This window comes from Clarias gariepinus, chromosome 2, assembly GCF_024256425.1.
Source record: "Clarias gariepinus isolate MV-2021 ecotype Netherlands chromosome 2, CGAR_prim_01v2, whole genome shotgun sequence".
NCBI lineage: Eukaryota > Metazoa > Chordata > Actinopteri > Siluriformes > Clariidae > Clarias > Clarias gariepinus.
The window spans coordinates 44139734-44150931 of record NC_071101.1 but is presented as its reverse complement, the minus strand read 5'-3'; the positions used below and the strand labels follow the sequence as shown (position 1 = coordinate 44150931).

Genomic DNA, 11198 nt, shown 5'->3' with positions numbered 1-11198 from the left:
CAGACCCAGATCCTCCAGACTCATTACACTACAGTAGCAGACTTTACTTAGCACCACAAATTAACTACAGACACCAGGCTTTTTCGGGGATGAGTCTGCAGTTTATTCACAGAGGACAGAAAATTAACACATGCCTTCAGAGTCGATGTGATTCATCTGACTCTTCAGTCACAGGCTATTCTGATTTTACACAATCACATTTTATATAACGATTAACATAACCTTTCTGTGTCTTACTCATGACAATTGAATTCCATGCAGAACAAATTAAATGATACAATAAACTTAATAAACAATACATACTTTGATATCATGGACAATATATCTCAATTTCTCAGATTGTATAGTAGTTGTTTTTCTTATTTTGTTACACAACCCAGCAGTTTATTGACAGAGGACAGACAATTAACACACACCTTCAGATTCGATATGATTCATCTGAAGGATGGAGAATAAAATGCATTAGTACCGTCCTCCGTAACAGCAACTTCAATTCCTATTCACAGATTAGTCAAACATACATTCTGACTTTGAAAGAAGTTTTTCACATTGTCTTCACTCAATGATATTTTCACAGACTCAATCCACCAAAAAGAATTATATAATTCAATTCAATTCAATTTAATTTTATTTGTATAGCGCTTTTAACGATTTACATCATCACAAAGCAGCTTTACACAATCAAAAGAATTAAGTTTGTATGAAATGTGAATGTGTATGAATCAAAATTATATGATTGTCCCTGATGAGCAAGCCTAGGACGACGGCGACAGTGGCAAGGAAAAACTCCCTGAGATGGTAATAGTAAGAAACCTTGAGAGGAACCAGACTCAACAGGGAACCCATCCTCATCTGGGTGAAAACAGATAGCAGGGATTGATGTGCATAATAATATGCGAGACTGGAAGTTCAGTATGAGAGGAGATGTGTAAGATTAAAGTCCAGTTTGTTCCTGGAGGCTCAGGTAGACTGTGAAAAATTCCAGTCCTGAACTATTGAGCGACTGAAGTCACAGGTCCTCAGAGAACAGCTGTCTGCATCAGTTGAGGACAGGACCACCTTCATGTAAAAGTGGAACCAACCCCAGTCACCACACGCATTCCAGGCAGACCACACGGGGGCATCCATGTAATGAGATCTCCAACCAGAAGCAGGACTTCAGGATGAGTTAGAGAGGTCCAGCGGGCAGAGGGGGTCTGGATCACTGGCAGCTCAGGAGCGACATGTATAGCTCGACAGAGAGCTAGGTAAAGGAAAAAGGAGAGAGGGAGAGAGAGAGAGAGGAGAGAGCAGAAAAGGAGAGAGCAAAGAGATGGAGAAATAACAGTTAGGTATGGTCACAGTCGAACAATATAAAAAGTGAATGTATATTTAGTGCAGAGTGCAAGCAGAGACTCTGGTAGGACTAACTATGACAGCATAACTAAAAAGGGAGAGCTAGAAGGAAACACAAACATGAGGGCTTCCAGAGATGTAAGGCAACCAATCACCTCACCGTCAACAAACCTGAGTGATCAATGAGAGTGGGGAAGACAGCATCCAAACATACCAGTTCACCTAATACTCTACGTCCATGAGTCCCCCAGATCTGCTCCTTTACCTAAGGCTAATCTATTTATAAAAATGCTTGGCTAAATAAATAGGTTTTTAGCCTGGACTTAAACACTGAGACTGTCCCGAACACTATTTGGAAGACTATTCCATAACTTTGGGGCTTTGTAAGAAAAAGCTCTGCCCCCTGCTGTAGTTTTAATAATACGCGGTACTGACAAGCAGCCTGCATCCTTTGATCGAAGTAGGCGTGGCGGATTGTAAGACACTAGTAGTTCACTCAAATACTGCGGCGCGAGACCATTACATGCTTTATACGTCAAGAGTAGTATTTTAAAATCGATGCGAAATTTCACAGGAAGCCAATGCAATGTAGATAAGATAGGGGTGATGTGCTCATATCTTCTGGTTCGAGTGAGGACTCTCGCTGCTGCATTCTGGACTAATTGAAGCTTGTTTAAGCACCTAGTTGAACAACCAGACAGTAAGGCGTTACAATAATCCAACCTAGACGTGATAAAAGCATGAACTAGTTTTTCTGCATCGTTTAGTGACAATATATTTCTTATCTTGGCAATATTTCTGAGGTGAAAGAATGCTATCCTGGTAATATTATCTACATGTGCTTCAAATGAAAGGCTTGAATCTATAATCACACCGAGGTCTTTTACTGTTGCACTTGATGGAACAGAAAGGCCATTTAAAATCACAGTGTGATCAGAAAGCTTACTTCTAGCTGCTTGTGGTCCTATGACTAGAACTTCTGTCTTATCAGGATTAAGCAGAAGGAAATTAATTAACATCCAATCTCTTATGTCCTGCACACATTGCTCAACTTTAGTAAGCTGGTTTTTCTCATCTGGTTTTGCTGAAACGTATACTTGTGTGTCATAAGCATAACAATGAAAACTAATACCATGTTTACGAATTATGTTGCCTAGAGGAAGCATGTAAAGGGAAAAAAGCAGTGGGCCTAAAACAGAACCCTGTGGAACACCAAACTCAACTTGAGAATATGAAGAATGGTCACCATCTAAATCTACAAACTGATAACGATCAGTCAAATAGGATCTGAGCCATAAGAGGGCCGTTCCGTTAATTCCTACTACATTTTCTAATCTGTGAAGGAGAATACCATGATCAATAGTGTCAAAAGCTGCACTGAGGTTGAGTAACACAAGTATAGTGACACAATCCTGATCAGAGGCCACTAGGAGGTCATTTACTACTTTAACAAGTGCTGTCTCTGTGCTGTGATGAGGCCTAAATCCTGACTGATACAGTTCATGTATGCTATTCCTATGTAGATATGAACATAGCTGTTGTGATACTACCTTTTTCAGAATTTTGATATCGGTTTGATATCGGCCTGTAATTGGAAAGCTGACAGGGGTCAAGGTCAGGTTTTTTGATTAGTGGTTTAATAACTGCTAATTTAAGGGATTTAGAAACATAACTATTGCTGAGTGAACAGTTAATTACTTTTAACAGGGGTTTTGTTATTGCTGGAACTATCTGCTAGAGAAAATGTGTCGGTATAGGATCTAATTCACAGGTTGACGATTTTGAAGAGGAGATGAGTAAAATTAGTTCACTCGCTTCAAGGGGAGTAAAGTATTCTAGGTTCTGATGTGATGTGATTATCATCTGTATCACTTAAATTGTCTGGTTTTAAAGCCTGAATTTTTTGCCTAATATTTATGATTTTGTTATTGAAAAAGTTCATGAAATCATCACCACTGTATGTTGTTGTTGTGGAGATTAATGCAGTGGTCTTGTTTTTAGTTAATTTAGCTATGGTATTAAATAAAAATCTAGGATTATTTTTGTTATTTTCTATAAGAGTGGAGAGATACATTGACCTAGCAGCACTGAGAGCTTTTTTATAGTTCAGGATGCTCTCCTTCCATGCTATTTGAAAAACTAACAATTTAGTTTGACGCCATTTGCGTTCTAATTTCCGAGCGGTTTGTTTTAGAGTGTGTGTGTGATCGTTATACCAAGGAGCAAGTTTCTTATCTCTAATCATTTTTCTTTTAACTGGAGCTACATTATCTAAGCTATGACGAAGTGTTGACTCTAGAAATTCAGTCGCTTGATCGAGTTCTGTGGAATCAGATGGCGATCCAATCAAAGTTGATAACTCTGTAAGATTATCGATAAAGATCTGTGTGGTATTTGATGTGAATGTACGTTTAAGGCGGTAGCGCGGTGCTGTGCGTACATTACTACTATGAGACACTTTAATCGAGACAAGACAGTGATCTGATATAACTTCAGACTGTGGAATTGTAATTATGTTTCTTATACTCAATCCGAAGGATAATATTAAGTCCAAAGTGTGACCTGCTTTATGAGTGGGTCCTACTACACACTGATTTACTCCTACTGAGTCCAGTATGGACATAAATGCTGCTCTCAGAGGGTCTTCTGGATTCTCAAAATGAATATTAAAATCTCCAGCAATCAACGCTTTGTCTACGGAAACTACAAGGTTTGAAAGGAAATCTGCAAATTCACAGAGAAATTCAGAGTACGGCCCTGGAGGTCTGTAAATGATGATTAGCGGAATCGTCTGAGCTGACTTTATGTTACTAAAGAGAATTTCAAATGCATTAAATTTAAATCTGTGTTTTTGTACGATAGCCAGATTATCGTTGTAAATAACTGCGACGCCTCCTCCTCTACCAGTTAACCGAGGGCATATATATAAGAGCACTTATTAACACAGAAAACCCACACTTATTTTTTGGCGCAGGCGGAAACATGAAACAAACGTGCATTTATAAAACTCTGAATATATATCAAAATCCCCAAGAGGTAAATACAAGTTTACTCATTTCACTTTCATAACTCCCTTTTGATTAATACTAGCTCAAACTTCAACTAGTAAAGCACATTTTTGTTCTTTTGATGCAGAGCATCGCAGAAACATACCTGACTATCCCCAGTCACAGGCTGTTCTGAGAGAGCAGGTGCGACCGGTCCACTATTAATGACGTCACTCCCAGATTAATGATATGTAAAAGTAATAATGATAAAATATACTTGAGGTTGTGAGTTAATTTTTGGTTCTATTTCACTTTGTCTTTATCTTTGCATTTATTTAATGTAAGGGGTATACGAGAACAAATTAAGAGGTAAGCTGTATTTTTGTTTTGCAAGTGCCTTTTAAGGCAGATTTCTTTTTTTTTACCAGAGACACACGCTTTGACATCAGATTTAAATTTCTGGAAAAAACAATAGGGGGAAAATATATGGATGTCATCCGGAAATAGCAAATCTGCTGGTGTTGCCATATTAAAGGGATGCTTTCAAGGAAAAATCCTTAAGAATGTAGGTCATGATTCAGGAAGATTATTTTAGTTGGAATATATGGGGAATGTTATTATTTTAGGTAAGGAATAAAGGCCTTTAAAAGGCACTTATGGAGAATTCAGTAATCTTTGTCTGAACTTAGACTGTTGTGATGTGTGGAGATTTAAAATCCACTACAGTGCCATTTCACTTGGAACAACAAAGACTAATCTAGGAGATCTAGGATCGACTTTTGGCTTATTTCATCCGATTTATTGGATAATGTGGAAGAAACTGAAATAGAACCCTTGGGTTTCTCGGATCACAATATGATCACTTTAATAGTGTGTATAAAGAATCAATTAACTAAACATAAACCAAATTACTGGAAATTAAACTGTGCACTTTTGAGCGATAAATTCTTTAAACAAAACGTAATTAAAGCCGTAAATAAAAATTTGAAAAAAGCCAAGAAGGATAAAATATTTGGGAAAAATTGGGATTATACAAAATTTCAGATTCGTAAAATAAAATAACACATATGGAATTAGGTAATTATGTAACAACAACAAAAACAACAGTTAGTTGTTATTTTAAGACGCAGAGGTCAGCCTTTCTGTAATAGTTCTTGCAAGAACAGTATTGTCAAGTGCATTTGCAAAATCCCAGGAGGGCGAGACCAAAACCTACCTCTGCCGCAGACGACAAGTTCATTTAGAGTTTTCAACCTGAAAAATTACCAATCTGCATATAAAATGAAACCTAAGATAGTTACATATTTACACTGAATGACGCATAGATAGTATGCGTGATCCCTTGCACCATCTGCTGAGAGAAATGAGAATTGCAGGTTGGAAAAGGCAGGAAACGGCATGAGCGGTGCACAGCTGTCAGTCATGCCGTTTCACTTGGATCTGATGCTGGTAAAGTGAGATTTTGTATGTTGAACAGATTGAATGAAAAATAAATGGGATATTTTAGTGGCCCTTTATTTTATTGACTATTTAATACAAACACATTTAATACACTATTCAATACAACTGTCTTAGATGTAAGTTTATATGCTGTCCTCCAAACACACTCAGACCCTCTAAAACAAACCAAACTGAGACCATCTCGAGTCCAGGTTGTGGTTTGCGTAACCTGTGCAGTATGAACACCATGTGCTCCACGTTAACTTGACTTTGTTACCATAAAATTTTAACCTTCTAGGCCTCCCATGGATAGATCAGTGTTGTACTGGGACTCAAAAATACATCAACACATTTGTTATATTGATGAAGGCAAACCTGTTGTGTAAACAAATATGAGAAAATGCTGGAGCTGTGTTTTTTTTTTTTGGATAAAAGACCTGATAATGCTTACATTTCTCAAGCAACTTCAATGAACCATTTTGAAAATTCATGTTCCATTTATGAGCTACGTGTATTCAAAAATAGGTTTTGTTTGCAGTTTTTTATGAATTTCTGATAACTGCGATAAAATTGCTGCTTGCCGCCCAAAAGAGATAAAGTGTGTATCAGCTTTAGGCTCACATGCACTGAATCCCTGGTGCTAAATATTTTGTTGTTATAAAGAATTACAAAACGTTATGTTTTATTAGGCGTGAATTCGCTTTATTTTTGTGGTGCACATTGTGGAGACGTCCCTATATTTCCCTATATGTCATATACTGTGCATTTTAATGTTCATGTAATGTGCAGAAGGTGGCACGGTGGTGTAGTGGTTAGTATTGTCGCCATGCACCTCCGGGGTCTGGGTTAGATTCCCGGCCAGGCTCGATTCCCGTCTCTGTGTGCGTGGAGTTTGCATCTCCACTCCGTGCTTGGTGGGTTTTCTATGGGTACTCTAAATTTCCTCCCACAGTCCAAAGACCTGCAGATTAGGCAAATTGGCTGTAGTGTGTGAGTATCTGTGTGTGCCCTGCGATGTATTGTGCTTCTGGAAGAAGGGCCAAAATTTCTCATAAACACACTCCTCAACCTTGTGGAAAGCCTTCCCAGAAGGCACCTGTTATATCACAAAGTTTGAAGTTCGAAGTTCAGCCTTTATTCATCACACATGCGTTAGTGGACAGTGAAATTCTTTATTCTTCTCATATCCCAGCTTCTTGTTACTATGCAGGGGTCAGAGTGCAGGGTCAGCCATTTCACGGTGCTCATAGAGCAGACAGGGTTAAGGGCCTTGCTCAAGGGCCTAACAGCAGCCACCTGGCGGAGCTGAGGCTCGAACCACCGATCTTCCGATCCGTAACACGGAGCCTAAACACACTGAAAAATGACTCAATTGATAATTTTTTCGAACTCAGTCTTATTGGCCTTGGCTCATTTTTTGTGAATATCATATATCAGTAAACATTTTCAATGACCACACCCTGTACACCCCCTACACATTAATGTTACATAGAGGATGTTCAGGTCCACTGGACCTGGGGCTAATAAAAGTTTGAAAATTGTAGGTCCTGTGTACCTTAAGTCTGTCCTCCTCCTGTCTAGGACTGATTTGTGTGTGTGTGTGTGTGTGTGTGTGTGTGGGTGTGTGTGTGTGTGTGTGGTCTGATCGGACTGGGTCCTGTCATGGACTGGATAGACTGGACTCATGTCTGACCTATTTGTGACCTTCTCAGGAAAGATTTCTAAAAGCAAGCAAACAAACAAACAGACAAACAAACAAACAAAAAGAAAAATACTGTAATTGTATCAGTATTAACAGAGTATCATATTCATATCTAGTAACATACCCATTTAGAGTAGGTAGGCCTTTTCTCTGTTTTTTTCTATTGTGGCGCTCAAACAGTGCTTCCTCCTTTAAAGTTATTGGGGCATATGGCATTGTTCTTCTTACTGTATAAATACACACTCAGTAAGAAAGTTAGGCCAAGAAAGTGAGTACTCACAGTTTGATGACCATAACTGAGGCGACATCGGGCAACTCAATGAGCGTTGTACTGTGGTTTGTTTACTCCTTTTATACTACCTGGTTCGCGACCGCATTACTTCCGGGTCCTAGTGCCGGTCGCGTCTTGAGTGTGCATGACAGTAACACAGAGCCTTAATGCATTGAGCCACCACTACCCAGGTTAATAATCATATTATTTTTTTTTTTTTCAGGAAAGATTTCTAAAAGCAAGCAAACAAACTAACAAACAAACGAATACTGCACTTATATCAGTATTTACAGTATATCCATCTTTTCCAACGTGGCGCTCAAACAGTGCTTCCTCCTTTGAAGTTTTTGGGGCGTATGGCATCACTCTTCTTACACTCTGCTTTCATGCTCAGACAGGTGAATTGGCAGCGTTCAATTCTCTCGCCTTTTATGAAACAAGCTGCAAAAGGTTAAATGGTGGCACTCAGATGAAATGAGCCTAAACAGGTGAACTGGCGGTATTGCGTGCTGCGAAGTCTGGTGTAGCGTACTTAGGCTGGTATACTGAGAGCATTGTGTGCTCAAGCTGGTGCATCAACAGCTAGCGTGCTCACCTTTGAAGTCCGCGGGGTGCAGCGTATCGCCCAACTTACATGCCACTCATGTGTGCAGCTTGGTCCAGGTTGGTGGTTTTATGGCCCCCCTGGAGCAGACAGGATTAAGGCCTTGCTCAATGGCTCAACAGCAGCAACCTAGCAGAGCTGGGGCTTAAATTAGCTGACCTTCCAATCAGTAACTCAGAGCCTTTACACACTGAGCCACCACCGGTTCTATTTCTTCCTTCTTTTTTTTCTGTATTCTGTAACCTCTGCTGGCAAAAGGACAAATTTTCCAAGTCCTCATGAACAGGGTCATGTTAAGGCTTCCAGATAACCAAACTGACCAAAGAGACATTAGTTAGTACATTAATAATGATAGGTGAAGTCCGTAGATATTGCTATCACATTAAATATGGCTCTGATTTTTCATTTTTGCTAATTTAATGTAACCCTAATAACACTAATTGAATAAATAAATAAATAAATAAATAAATAAATAAATAAATAAATCTGAGTCTTATCTTCAGTGAAGTTGACGGTTCAGAACTATTCATCCAGTTTATAATAATGTGCTGGATGGTTCTTAAACCAATTGCAAAATTTTATAATATTCTTTGCTTGAAATTGTCCATTCTGAAATTTTGTAAATTTGTGACGAGGCAGTGTGTGTTTTGTTCTCCTCTAAATACAGCTTCATGCTACTGAAAGTGAGTTATAGTCACTTCGATTAGAATCTGCTATAAATCGATATTTTAAATAGGAAGCTCTAACTCAGTGTGGTGTGAGTTTAAAAATGCTGGTGTGTGTGTGTGTGTGTGGGTGTGTGTGTGTGTGTTTCCCTTTTCTCCAGATCAATGAAGCTCAGTCTAATCTAATGTTTTAACCAAGAGTTAGCATTGTAAAGTTTGTCTTTGTGGATATTTTAAAACTAGTGGATTGTTTTTGTGCTTTATTTTAGTGAACATTTAAGATGAACACAAACTCCACTAGATGTAAGTTTAGATGTTGTTAATCCACCACAGGCTGGATGTTGTAACAGCAATGCAATATGTTGATGTTTGTTCATCCTCCAGGTTGCACATTGAATCAGCAGACAGTGTATATGACTGGATACGTGGGACAGTCTGTCCTTCTGCCCTGCTCCTGCTCTCAACTACAAGCCAAACCACACACTCTCAGATGGATGTTTTATAAAGGATCTGATTATAAAGAAATCTTCCCAAAGGACCAGACAAATCTCTACACACACAGAGTTCGGCTCATTAATGATCTTCATCCAGGAAATCTCTCTCTACTCATATCACACCTGACTGTAGAAGATGGAGGATATTACAAGTGTGAGATCAGCAACAATGACTATAAAGACGTCTCACTCACAGTTAAAGGTAAAATGATCTCCACTCAGAGTGAATTAATATTTGCGTAATCCAATGAAAAATTGAACACATTTACAGCCGTGTATTGTCTAATTTACTCCAAAAAAAAATAAAATGCTTCTGTTTCATGTTCTGCCCATTTCCCATGTGAGACAGACGCAGTGTTCATGATTATGGATTATCTGAGTGTGTGTTCTGATTCACACTACAATTCCTGTATTTATTTATAACAGATTAAATGTTTTTCTCTGTGCAGAGGCTACAAAAAGACCTTTACAAGAAGACACACCAAAGAACAAACCCACTTCCACAGCAGGTACTACACACCACTGTAACACACAGTCAGGATAGTTAGTGCAGGTTAATGCATCAGCTTGGAGCCAAACTCAAACACAACACTCACACACTACATTTATCTGTTTCTTCTAGTTCTTGTAGACGTCACACCAACAAAACCAACCCTGGTGGTCAAGAACAAAATGACCACACACCCTGAAACATCTGGAAAAGGTAAAGATTAATTTACTGCATTAACGTCATTAACACTTTTAGTGATTCATATTTGTTGTGAACGTTTCCAATACAGGAAAAAAATCAGAAATGACAAAACTACACTTTTAAAACTGTTTACAATCATCCAGATTTTAAGAAAGTAAAACCAGCTACATAAAATTACTAGGTATAAACAGCATAAAATATATTTCATTAAATTTGTTTCAAATAAGTGCTAAAGGAAGAATTAAACATGTTTTAATTAAGTTTAGATCTTCTGGAACATCTGTCTTACAGCTGTCCCTGTGAAAACTGTTACTACAGTGGTTACCAGTGGTATCTCAATGGTTATTACCATCGAGCTCACCGCCGTGTAAAGACGACAGCGGCCAAAATAAATCAGTTGCATTTCAAAGTCATTCGTAAAATGGCCGCCAGGTGGCGCAAAGTGACATTTTCACTCGTCACAGTAAATTCAATAGTGATGGTAATTTCCACATGAGTACTTTACACAACAAACATGAAAAATCTGAACCAGAGCTATTTATATGTACTGTACAATAATGAGTAAAAAAAAAAACATTGGTTAAATGTTGTTTAGATTATCTTCACTAGCTAACAATTTGATTTGTACAAAGTATAAACTGTCATATAGCGTATCTCCATATCTGTTTATGGTTTTTTAAGTTGTGGGTTATTTCAGGTACTTTAAACACATTGTTTTCCTGCTCATGTTGAGTCATATGAGATGTAGTGGGTCATTTACAAATGAACACCTGGTTGGGTTATTTTCACCCAACAACTGGTTTATTCATTATTCTTTCGTTTCTCCAAATGGCAGCCTGCAAAATGTTTGAAACATTACTGTTATTGTGTCACAGGTGTAGTTTTAAGAGTTGTTTAGACAGGAATGCATGTGTATACAGCTCGAAACCTCCATCAGTTATTAAATATAGCGTCTATTAATAATATTTGTTAATTTAATTTAAATGAGGTTTGGGCTCAGGAGGTTTTA

The 11198-nt window shown here is 38.2% G+C and overlaps 1 protein-coding gene across 1 annotated transcript in view; it reads left to right on the top strand.

Moving 5' to 3' along the window:
• The first annotated feature begins 9392 nt into the window (after positions 1–9392).
• The window catches only part of LOC128543559 (cell adhesion molecule DSCAM-like), a 235707-nt gene continuing 233901 nt past the window's right edge, over positions 9393–11198 (top strand). The window contains exons 1-2 of the mRNA XM_053513951.1: positions 9393–9700; positions 9948–10007. Coding sequence (XP_053369926.1) covers positions 9418–9700; positions 9948–10007 — 343 coding nt within the window. The 5' untranslated portion in view covers positions 9393–9417. The remainder of the gene's footprint in view (positions 9701–9947; positions 10008–11198) is intronic.